This window comes from Xyrauchen texanus, chromosome 48 (assembly GCF_025860055.1).
Source record: "Xyrauchen texanus isolate HMW12.3.18 chromosome 48, RBS_HiC_50CHRs, whole genome shotgun sequence".
Lineage (NCBI taxonomy): Eukaryota > Metazoa > Chordata > Actinopteri > Cypriniformes > Catostomidae > Xyrauchen > Xyrauchen texanus.
The window spans coordinates 17,771,958-17,784,697 of NC_068323.1; the positions used below are offsets into that span (position 1 = coordinate 17,771,958).

The 12,740-nt window shown below is 38.6% G+C and overlaps 1 protein-coding gene across 2 annotated transcripts in view; it reads right to left on the reverse strand.

Annotated features, from left to right (window-relative positions):
• Positions 1–1,206: 1,206 nt before the first annotated feature.
• The window catches only part of LOC127639685 (complement C3-like), a 37,316-nt gene continuing 25,782 nt past the window's right edge, over positions 1,207–12,740 (reverse strand). For both annotated transcript variants that reach the window (XM_052121834.1, XM_052121835.1), the window contains exons 31-43: positions 12,211–12,374; positions 11,785–11,940; positions 11,542–11,601; positions 9,815–9,905; positions 9,668–9,719; positions 9,488–9,575; positions 7,478–7,567; positions 7,285–7,390; positions 7,021–7,110; positions 6,856–6,939; positions 6,668–6,748; positions 6,411–6,558; positions 1,207–4,062 (exon numbers count right to left, since the gene is read on the reverse strand). In XM_052121834.1, coding sequence (XP_051977794.1) covers positions 3,918–4,062; positions 6,411–6,558; positions 6,668–6,748; positions 6,856–6,939; positions 7,021–7,110; positions 7,285–7,390; positions 7,478–7,567; positions 9,488–9,575; positions 9,668–9,719; positions 9,815–9,905; positions 11,542–11,601; positions 11,785–11,940; positions 12,211–12,374 — 1,355 coding nt within the window. In that variant the 3' untranslated portion in view covers positions 1,207–3,917. The remainder of the gene's footprint in view (positions 4,063–6,410; positions 6,559–6,667; positions 6,749–6,855; positions 6,940–7,020; positions 7,111–7,284; positions 7,391–7,477; positions 7,568–9,487; positions 9,576–9,667; positions 9,720–9,814; positions 9,906–11,541; positions 11,602–11,784; positions 11,941–12,210; positions 12,375–12,740) is intronic.

The window sequence follows — 12,740 nt, forward strand, 5'->3', positions numbered from 1 at the left end:
ACTCTCAGCTGAAAAAACGCTGTGCCTCCAATGCACTCTCAAGCACTCCCAGCTGGGCATTTTCAGCCTCAAAAAAACTATGGTGGACACACAGCCTGAGAGTGGTTGAGGGTTGACTGATTTACCAACTTAGCACAACAAGCCGAAATAACAACAGGAGTACCGCATGAGCATTAACAATTTTAATAGACTGATTTAGGATGTTATTCAAGGATTAACTTACCTTGTAAAAGTGTGTGCCGTCAAGGCTTGGGGTAGAATTTGTATGTCCATATGCAGCTTTCAGTGAGTAAACAAATTAGGTTTAATAAAACCAGACTTTTGTGCCTTCACTTGCCGATTTGCCATTTTAATGTGGAAAAAACGCTTGGAGACAGAATCACTATGGATTACAATCAGCGTTTATGATGATATGCAGCTGAGTGTGATGAAAACGTTTTGTCTGTTCCTCAGAAAAAAATAGGTCATTGGTCTTTTTTAACAGAACACAAGAGCCCGCTCCAACGAAAATAATAACAAGTAAATAATTTTTTACTTTGCTGGAACCGAGTCCCAATGATCACACTTCTAACGACCTCCCACTGGCAGACGATAATGCGTGCTCTTTCTCACACCTATTTGCCGGTGATTATGTAAATTTATCTCACACCTGAAATTCACTGGAAAAATCGGCTAGTGTGGTGCCAACTTTGTAAAATTTTTGTGAGAGCGCTAATTCCAAGCGCAATTGCGTGCCAACACAAGGCGCGTGTGGCCATGAGTGGGAGTGTTTGCTCTGTGTGTGGGTGTATGCGCAGAAATTAAACTGACAAACATACAATTAATAAAGTAAAAAATCTGATATTCCAAACATTGGAATAATAGTATGGGGGGGATGTTTTCCATCAAGTAAGTTCTCTACTGTAACACTTCTGCTGCCTTTTGAAAACAAAATGTTTTGTGAAATAAAGACTTATTTTGCCATGATGCATCAGCAGTAGAATTTATCTGGATTCTTGTCATCTTATTTTTTTTTATATAAATTATTAGTAGTTATCTTTACGGCATGTACAAAAGTGTACAATACCTTAAGAATTTAAAAATTCAATAACATTAACAATTATTTAATGCCAGATCTGATCTTTTATTCTTAGATCAACCATTAGAAACATAGTTATTAAAAACTATTTGAATTAATCTGAAAAAATATTTAAAAACAAGGTGCGAATTTGGTTGTTTTTCAGTAATGTGTCAAATTGTTTATTTGTAAACAAATATGTCGAGTAATTATGAATTATTTTAGTCTACTAAATGTTGTCATGTAAAGTTTAAAACAATTGTAATTATTTTTCAAAATACTCTGGGTCTCAGATTATTGGTCAGGGTTTTGTGTTGCGGTAATTAGATTTTTTTTTGCTCCAGATTACAGATGATCAACTCTTACTCTCAGCTCTTAACTCTTTAACATTTCTCAGAACACATTGTTGGGTGCCGATGCTTGAGCTAAGATCATGTCATCTGCACCTTACTATAATTTAAAATGCCTAAATGTGATGTCAAACATTTAATATTAAACTGGAAATGAAAGGCAGAAGATTCCACGTGAAAATGCCAGTTTATTCTAGCTAAATTGTACCCTCTGGTGGTTAATGGAGTAAACTGGTTGATACTCCGTCATCTGACAGTACTTAACCTAGTAATATGTTGTCCATCTATCTATCAATCCTGTATTAAAACCAGTAAAAACACTCAAGTATTTCCACAGTAGGTCTAAACACTACCAATGTAAAAGTGTTATTTGATAAAACAGGCCTAAAACATGGTAGCACATATACACAGCTGGATTTCAGTATTTTCTGTCAGCTTTTGACCTCTGACCTTTTGCATTCAGGTGGAGACTAAAGGCCATTGCACACTGAGTCCGAAATTTTCGTATGCGTTTTTTCGTGTTCATCAGCCTAAAAATTCGTCACGCACAGAAACCTTGCACACTGACTCCGATGCGTATTTGTTAAACCTTTGCGGAAAAAAACGCAAAAAATACAAAATGGATTCGTCAAGCAGTGAGGATGATTTTGTTGCCCTCTCTCTTCTTTAAAAGAGAAAAAGAAAGAGGAAATATTGGGTCCATCCAATCCTGAGATTGCGCCGAGAGGAAGGAGAGTTTCAGCTCCTTATCAAGGAGTTGCGAAATTATCCCGAGCGATTCAAAATTTACCTCAGAATCAGAATGTCTGTGGAAAAGTTTGATGCTTTGCTAGCGATACTGGAGCCACACATTAAAAAGAAGACTACAAATTTCCGTGAGCCAATCGATCCTGAACAGAGACTGGCAGTATGTCTAAGGTAGCTATCACACACACACACAGCCGGCGGAAGCGCTGGGCAGACAGATCAGCTGTATACAGGTTATATTTTGTACCCTAATAATACAATAGTAATCGAATTGGCTGCTCAATCACACCTAAATCGATCCGAAATTTCGATCTGATTGAAAGGGGAGGTTTATTCCTTTTCTATTCCGATCGAGAGAACATACACTTGATCGAATTGAAAACCGAAACTGAAAGGACTGCGCATATTCAGTGTTTTTGTAATCCGCATTTTGTTTTTCATACAGTACTTTGTGCTGCGAGACGAAGTGTATCAACTTGTCAGACGCCATTCTGGATTTTGCCGGTCACTTGTACGGTGGCTCCGATTTGTCAAAAAACCTCTCAAAATGCTGGCTGTGGATGCGAAAAACGCAGAAAATCGAACCCGATACGAATTTTTTTATTACGGACGAAAGTTTCGGAGGCAGTGTGCAAGCGTGATTGAAATAACGTGAGGTCGAATTTTTTTTTAAACGTGCGAAAATTTCGGATGCGAATTTCGGACTCAGTGTGCAATGGCCTTAACAATAACGCCCGTTTCACACATACTCCGTTTGCAGTGCGTATGCACTGCGTATTTTTTTCCGTACCCGCGTTAACAGGTTAGAGCTTTTACACTGCACGCGGATGCAGTCCGTCGATCCATTCCAGTTGCGGTGCGTATACAGCACTGCAGCGATCGTTTACGTACCGAGTCTATTTTTGCTGTGCTGCACCGCACTGAATTAAAGTGACAGCGCATTGTTCACATTAAAATAGACATAGATTGTCAAGAAACTGTAATAATTTCATCATATACGCATAATTACAGTTAATGTGTGCTACAGTTACTAAATTACAGGGTCAAGAAAAACAAAAAAGTATGATTATAGTCCCAAAAGTTGCAAAATGCCATCATATATGTTTTTTTTACCCTAAAAAAAGACAGTGAACCCAAATGCATCTCATTCTTCTCCTTCTTAGCAAAAGATATAGTGCGATAGCTTTTCTTCTGTCAACAACTCGAACTACATGTAAAACAAAGAATCACAATGATTAAAATTAATTAAAACTGTTTCAATGCCTTAAACAATCTCAAAGTTAACGTTTGGATTTAATATCCAAAATTCAAAAACATTTTAGATTTTGTGGAACACAGAAACTGCGGATCAGCAGCGCACTGCAAACGCAGCATATGTTAAAGCACTATAGCGCGTGCTGCTCCTGTACCGTATACGCACCGCATACGCACTGCACACGGAGTATGTGTGAAACGGGTGTGAAGGTCTATTTTGGGTCTTGTAACTCATCTATAGAGGACAATTGAAATAAAATATACAACATATCAATATAGTTCTGTAACACTTTTATCAATTATATCCAGTAAATTACAGTATACCAAAAAAAAAAAAAAGAATTGCACAATTTAGAAAAATCATTGTCAATTGGTGTTTGTGTGTGTGTGTGTGTGTGTTTTAAGGTACATGGAGAGGTGTGACCTATAGATTTAAATCAAAATTCACAGAATAAAAATAGTTTGTTTTTTTAATTTGTGTAGTCAGATAAAATGGTTTATAAGGTCTCTCAAATCTGACAGCCGCTCTTTGTCAGTGTTTCTGCAAAGTTCTTCAGCTCGGTACATTTGACTTGCAGTGTGGAGCCACTCTCACATTCTGACGCAGATGGCCAGCGCTCCATCCATGTGTCCTTACCCAGCGTATAGGCATACCTGCGAGAGAACGAGTAAGTGAATTGTGAAATACGAAATAAGGTGATCAGAATTTTGAAAAACAGGGAAATGTGTAGTTCAGTGGTCACACCACTGTAATTTCCATTGTTAATATATATTAAAAAATAAAGTGGACGATTCTGCTTTTGTGCATTTTGACAATGGTAAGCAAGACCAGGGATGGCAGGCACAGTTCTCATTCTTTACCTCTTATCTGTGGTGGAACAAACATTAATCTGTTTATCTGAGCAATCTGTCCAGCTTAACACAACCAAAGGTAAGATTTGATATACATTTTGAGGCTATTTGAGGCTTAAAGATCAGTAGTCAGCAAATAAAAGAGATGTTGGCATTTGTATGCCTTACTGAAATAATTTAAAATTATTCAAACTGGTATTATGGCAACAAAATAAACTGCACAATTACCTTTCAGAGACAAGACATTTCTTGTCTACTTAAGTGCTATGTGAAGGACTTTTTATTTTCATTAAAAACATTTCTACAATGTAACCTCTAGGTGGGGCCAATTTGTGACACAAATGTTTTCAGGCCTTATTTTGTATTTTATGCACCTAAATGCAAAACGGGTTTCTCAGAAAAGTTTAGATTCGAAACTTTCAAATGATACAAAATATCTGTATCGTGCCCGGGCACGGTATGCTGAACCATGCGTTGGCCGGCTTGAAGAGGTGGGCTCCGGCATGGTTCAGTTGTCTCAGGAACGGTACACATCTAGTGTGATCACTAACCGTGACCGGGCACGGAACTCGAAACATGACGTTAATGATGCGACTGTGCAAAGGGATCATTTTGGTCTACGGCATAGGTGCAGTGTTTACTGGAATTTGGTCAGACAAATGTATACACGAACAACTGGATACAACACACAAGAACTACGAGATATTTGGTAAACTTCATGACTATCTTCGTGCTCATGGACACCAAAGAACCACTGAGCAATGACTTGACAAGCTGTAAAAACTGTGGATTCAGTATCTGAAGGTACAGAATGCAATCCGTAAATCTGGCAGCTCGACAGACGAAAAGGATAAATTCCAGTGGTACGATGCTGTCGACAATTAGGCATGTGAGACGGCCATGTGTCACCGTGCCCCAAACGACTCAAAATAAGCCACAATGTAATGGACTTTTTTGTCCTCTGCTACAGCTCTTTTCTTCCTGTTTTCTTCAAAACAAAAACGTGTGCTCAGGCCCAGAAAGTTAAGTGCAATGTGAGTGCAGGCCAGCGGGGGAGTAGGGAGGGGGGTACAATTGTGCGTGGGCACGGTACAAGGCAACTGGGCCTAGTGTGAGTATGCCCTATGAGGTTAAATGCAGCCCATATCAGACACTGGTCTGAACTGCTGACACGCCTGCGTATAGCGCTCCTTGAGCATGTGTATAACAAACTCTGGCATGTTCATCATTATAATATGAATAATTAATTAAAATATAATTATCCATTTTTAATGCAGAGGACACGATCATCCAATTAAAGGGATAGTTCAACCAAAAATGTAAATTCTTTCATTATTTACTCACTCTCATGATATCCCAGATGTGTATGACTTTCTTTCTTCTCCAGAACACATTTGAAGAAAAATATCTGATCTCAGTAGGTCCTTAAAATGCAAGTGAATGGAGATATCTCTTTTGAAGCTCCAAAAATCACAGATAGTCAGCATAAATATCATCCATATGACTCCATGTGGTTTAATTAATGTCTTAAATCAACATGATCACTTTTGGTGCAAAAATATGAGATCAATATTTAAGTAATTTTTAACTATAATCCAACGTGATAGTAAGCTTCAGGAGAGGGTGGAGTCCAAGCGGTCTCTTGTGTGACATATTCGCATTATCATGGTGGGTGAACTATTCCTTTAACAGATTTGGGCCACGTTCAGCTGCGATGTGAATGTAGCCAATTGGCTCTACTGATGGTGTGAGTTCAGGGCAGAACTATCTTTTTGTACAAACAAGACTGGGAGTTTTCTGGAATCAATTGGTTGGGCACCTTATTTTCAGGTTTTTTGTTGTACATTTTTAGCTGGATTAGCTGGAGTCTTGGTTCATTTATGGTATATGATTGTGTTTAATAATTGTAAAAATCTTTTATTTTGTTTTTTAATTAACATAAATAACCAGTAGGGACACTCAACATGTTTTTATCTCCCTCATCCACATCCACAGGAATGTTGGGTGCCAAATGCTTAAAAAAAAAAAAGCCATTGAAAACCAATATTGGTTGATCGCTAACCTGAATATAGGGTTTGGGGAGCGGACATTAAGATGGCATGTTCCCATCATTTAGGGTGACCAGAAGTCCCCGCTTTCCTACTACTCACCTGTTGGATGAGCTTGCTGCATGCCAAACATCAGTGAGTGGGCCTATAATGAGATAGTCCTGACCCTCTCTCAAACTAATCCCTGCCCTGCAGCTTGCATGAGAGAGAAACATTCTCCTGTCGTTTTCTTTCAGGTCATCTTCCAACCCTGCACGTACAAACACAAAATAAATAATATGCAAATTAATTTACAAATGCATGAGCCAGATAGTAGGGATGTGTGTTTTAGTGAATCAGACTGTAGTTGTGTTACGCACCCTCTTTAATAACCTGTACGATCTCCATCTCGTACTGGTCATAGTGGCTCTGACTGACACTGATCAGTCTAACCCTGTAGGCTGAAGAGAAGATATCAGATCAGTTTATTGAGGCTAGATCATGTATGATCATAGATGTCAAGAGATCCACACAAAATAAATGTAAATGTAATAGAAGAAATATTCACCATGATGTAATCCATTGCACACAGCAGTCTTTCTCTGATTTTCACCAAAAGACAAGGAGTCTGCTTTGATTACACAGCAGTCACCTATAATAGAACCAGTAAAAATAAATGAAGCTGACTAAAAACAAAAAGATACAGAAGGTGTGTGATAGATATGAGACTGACCCTGTGTGCAGCGGCACACGTCATCTTTGCAGATCTGATCCAGCTGCTGTTTGTCTTCAGGAGGAGAGTAAAACCTGCTACAGCGTTTATCTGACACAATACGATGATCACAATCATACCATTATTTAGCAATCATCACATATCACATGTTTAAAATCTTTATTCGTGGATACTACTTAATACTGCTAATAAATAACATCACAGAGGAGTTAAGAAAGTCCAAACAACTGCACTTAGATATACTGTAAATGTGCAAGCATGAACCTTTGTTGTAGTACTGGTAAACTGTAATAGTGGAAGGCTGGAGGAGCCCCACTTTAAACTTCTGATTGAGTCTGAATGAGATAATCTCTTTGTCAGTGCTGGACACCTGCTCAAGAGAATCAGACAGAGAAAAATATTTTAATGTTAAAACAACAAGTATAAAAATCAGCTAATGGGGTGGTTGCTAGGTTACCTTAAATAGGTGTATTATGAGGGATCCTCTGTCACTTAGGTTGTCCACCACTTGGAAGTTGTTGATGTAGCGGTCCACTGAATTTGTGAGCTGTTAAAGCAACCCAGTCATTGGCTATGTTCCAAAATCAAGTGAGCTTAATGTATATTGCCTACATAGGAAGCTTTATTTCTATAGCAGCATTCTAACCATCATGATACCCTCTGACTAACTTGGAACACTTGTTATAGACTTTAACTTCACACACCACTCAAATAGCGCTCTTCACGTGAAGTAGAGCATTAAGATTCGACTCTTATTTCATTTCAACAATTTATTTCATTAGTGTTTAAAGTTAGCATTTTGCTAAGCTAACAAAACAGATCTTTAATCACTTGGGTAGAAAAGTCAACTGAACTATTTTATTATTGCATACCTTTTTTTATAATGTGACATATCTGTATAATTGTGTACATATATATATATATATATATACACACTCACCTAAAGGATTATTAGGAACACCATACTAATACTGTGTTTGGCCCCCTTTCGCCTTCAGAACTGCCTTAATTCTACGTGGCATTGATTCAACAAGGTGCTGAAAGAATTCTTTAGAAATGTTGGCCCATATTGATTGGATAGCATCTTGCAGTTGATTGAGATTTGTGGGATGCACATCCAGGGCACGAAGCTCCCATTCCACCACATCCCAAAGATGCTCTATTGGGTTGAGATCTGGTGACTGTGGGGGCCATTTTAGTACAGTGAAGTCATTGTCATGTTCAAGAAACCAATTTGAAATGATTCGAGCTTTGTGACATGGTGCATTATCCTGCTGGAAGTAGCCATCAGAGGATGGGTACATGGTGGCCATAAAGGGATGGACATGGTCAGAAACAATGCTCAGGTAGGCCGTGGCATTTAAACGATGCCCAATTGGCACTAAGGGGCCTAAAGTGTGCCAAGAAAACATCCCCCACACCATTACACCACCACCACCAGCCTGCACAGTGGTAACAAGGCATGATGGATCCATGTTCTCATTCTGTTTACGCCAAATTCTGACTCTACCATCTGAATGTCTCAACAGAAATCGAGACTCATCAGACCAGGCAACATTTTTCCAGTCTTCAACTGTCCAATTTTGGTGAGTTCTTGCAAATTGTAGCCTCTTTTTCCTATTTGTAGTGGAGATGAGTGGTACCCAGTGGGGTCTTCTGCTGTTGTAGCCCATCCACCTCAAGGTTGTGGCTTCACAAATGCTTTGCTGCATACCTCGGTTGTAACGAGTGGTTATTTGAATCAGTCGGCCCATTCTCCTCTGACCTCTAGCATCAACAAGGCATTTTCACCCACAGGACTGCCGCATACTGGATGTTTTTCCCTTTTCACACCATTCTTTGTAAACCCTAGAAATGGTTGTGCGTGAAAATCCCAGTAACTGAGCAGATTGTGAAATACTCAGACCGGCCCGTCTGGCACCAACAACCATGCCACGCTCAAAATTGCTTAAATCACCTTTCTTTCCCATTCTGACATTCAGTTTGGAGTTCAGGAGATTGTCTTGACCAGGACCACACCCCTAAATGCATTGAAGCAACTGCCATGTGATTGGTTGATTAGATAATTGCATTAATGAGAAATTGAACAGGTGTTCCTAATAATCCTTTAGGTGAGTGTATATATGTATATGTATATGTGTGTGTGTGTATATATATATATATATATATATATATATATATATATATATATATATATATATATTATGTTTTATCATTTCAGTGTAATGGACATTCTTTTCTTGGACATCATCCACCATATTTGATCAATTCTTTCACTGAGCTCATAGCTATACATTGTGAAAGAGACTAAGTATGTTAGGAAGCAGCATCATATTGGAAGAGACTTCACGTTGGGAGCGCATTTGTGATTCCCTAAAATGCTGCCAATGTAGGCTAATATCACTGCAAGCTACAATCACTGATTGATCATTCTGCAATCTAATTCTTAAATGATCCACCAGCTCACCAGCTCTAAGTCAGAGTTTTCAGGCTCAAAGCCAGTTGGCAGGCCAATATCCAAAATCACCATCCTCACTTGGTGTCCCTCCAGAGCCCTGAGAAAAGAAAGGATGCAAAGCAGAGAATTGTGGGTATCTCACTAGTCATACCCAGACCAGAAAGTGTGTAACGCTATATAAATACTCACTTCACAGTGATATCGAGTCTGTAGGACTTCTCAACATCTGGTGGGGTTTTTTCTAGAATGGACCAAAAATGTATGATGTGATGTATGATCTTAATGAAACTGATAACACCATACAATGTTGACAGTTAAACTGAGTATAGAACACACCAACAGTCTCCGCGATGGACACATCCAGCTGAAAGCCATTGCATGTACTGTTCTCATACACCTCAGGAAGCTGGTGATACACTGTCATTACCTGGGACAAATAAAATAACAGAGAATGATAGTTCCTAACTACAGTATAACAAACAAATTGGCCATATTTTAAGAGCGCTATGCCTTATGCACAGCGCTATGCAATATGCCATATATGCAAAGTCAGTGGGCATGGCCATGAAGTTTTTATATTTTCGTGCAGTCATGCACTGTCAAGCAATGTCGATATAAATGAAGACAGACCATTCATAGGAATTTGGTAGTGTAAATGGACTGTATGTAATGCATTAAAGTAATAGAAATAAATAACATTTGTGTCTAACATTCTTTAGCACAATTACTATGTCCTTGCTGTGTGATCTCTCTCCTGTTTTGTTTGCCATCATCATTGCTATAGTGTTTAGTAGTGAAATGAGATGTGCACTGGCACGAAAACTTAGAATTAGCACTTATTTAATATTGAATAAGACTTAAAGCATGGTCTTTGTGCGTATTGCAGTGCCTTGCGCGGTCACGAAAATAGAGCCCACTCACAGCACATAACAGCAACATAATGATGAAGACTCAACTTTTAGCTGCAAGATGATGAAGATGCAACCTTTAACAGCAAGATAATGAAGAAGACTCAACTTTTAGTGGCAAAATTATGAAGACGCAACTATTAGCGACAAGATGATGACGATGCAACATTTAGCAACAAGATGAAGAAGTTGCAACTTTTAGCGGTAATATAGTGAAGACGCAACTTTCATTGTTAAGATGAAGACATCACTTTTAGCGTCAAGATAATGAAGAAACTACTTTTAGTAGCAAGATGATGAAGATGAAACGTTTTATTGCAAAACGAATGAAGATGCAACTTTAAGCAACAAGATGATGAAGACACAACTTTAGTGGCAAGACGATAAAGATGCAGCTTTAAGCAGAAAGACGATGAAGTCGTAACTTTTAGCAGCAAGATAATGAAGACAACTTTTATTGGCAAGACGATGAAGACAACTTTTAGTGAATAGATGCTGAAGACACACCTTTTAGCAGAAAGATAATGAAGATGCAATTTTAAGCAGCAAGATAATGAAGATGCAACTTTAAGCAGCAAGATAATGATGATGCAACTTTTAGCGGTAAGATAATGAAGACAACTTTTAGCAACAAGATGCTGAATATGTCAATTTTAGCAGCAAGATAATGAAGACGTGACTTAGCGGAAAGAACATGAAGATGCAACTATTAGTTGCAAAAAAATTAAGACGCCACTTTTAGCAGCAAAATAATGAAGATGCAACCTTTAACAGCAAGATAATAACAATCTTTTAGAAGCAAGATGAAGACACAACTTTTAATGACAAGAATATGAAGATGCAATATTTAGTGGCAAGACAATGATGATGCAATTTTTAGCAGCATGAAAAATAAAAATGCAACTTTTAGCAGCAAGATGATGACGACACAACTGTTAGTGACAAGATGATAAAGAAGCAACGAAGCATCGAGGCGATGAATTGCTAATACTTTAAGAGCAACTGTTACAACTCTTAGTCCACTAATTGTTCAGACAACCCATCAGCTTGTCAATTCTTAAAATACATAGTTTTGCACATGCCTAATCTCAATTTTATAATCTAATCCAATACACATTGTAGCAAATGCTTTTATGTAGATGTGTGTTCATGTACCTCCAATATGCCCTTGCCATTCCCAGAAGCCACTACTGAGAATTCCTGGTCAAGAGGTACCTATATGAGAAAATCAAAGTGACCATCAGAGCTAAATGTACTTAATCCCAAACCTTTGTCTTCAAAAATGTGATCTTTGAACAACTGAGTTTTTTGACCATAGATTAACCAGTTAGAACACTTTCTAGTTGAAAGACATTGAAAGCAAAGTGAGTTTTAAACAGTCCACTATCAGATATTCACCCGAGAAGTTCGAGCCACATAAGCCACTTTGGGATTGAAGGTCCAGCGTACATCACTGCGACCGGGCACACGGAGTTCTACCAGCAAATTAAGATCAGAAGGAGGAGGCCTCTTCACAAGGTACTCAGACAGGGCCTGCAGCACTACCATGGTGGACTGGGAGAGAAAGCATTCTGCATATAGACACTACAAATACAGATGCACCTTATACAAATATGGGACCTAAGCTGGTTTGCTTGTGTTAGCTGGTTTAAGTTGGTTTTCCAGAGATGTCATAGTGGTTTTCAGATTGTTTTAGCTGGTCGGCCAGCTTGACATGCTCACAAGTGTTAAAACCCCTTCTAAAACCAGAGCAGCCAGACCAGAATGGAAGACCAACTGAGACCAGTTAAGACTTTTTAGCAGTGTTACTTCTGTGGTTTTAACCTGAGTAGAGCCGTATGCTCCCCCAATGCCACGATGCTCATTCAGCCATCGAAAGGGGGCGGCTGCCTCCTCCATATGGCCTCCTTTTATCAGCGCTAACAATGCATAGCCAGTAGCTTCCAGTGTGAAGAAATAATTATCAGAGTCAGGCCAGTGAGAATGATCTGTTGATGATTGAGAGAGAAAAATATGAGAGAGAAATTATGAAGTAGAACATCATGGCCCTGTTTCCACCAGGTATTAACATGCGTTTTCGGTGATCCGATCACATGTGGTCAGCCGAGACACATTGCTGTTTCCACCTGGTATTACCAAGCATCTCAAATGCACATCCTGTTACTACTTATGTTGTGATTTCGAGAGGAGGGTCTCTGATTTCATGAAGATATACATCAATCATGTAAGTGTATTATTTCATGATAATAAACCACAAAAAAGCACTGTTTCTCCCAAAAGCAGCAGACATTTTATCCAAGCACAAACGCATAATTTCAAGCAGAATTCTCCATTACTTTAGTATTAACCTGAGA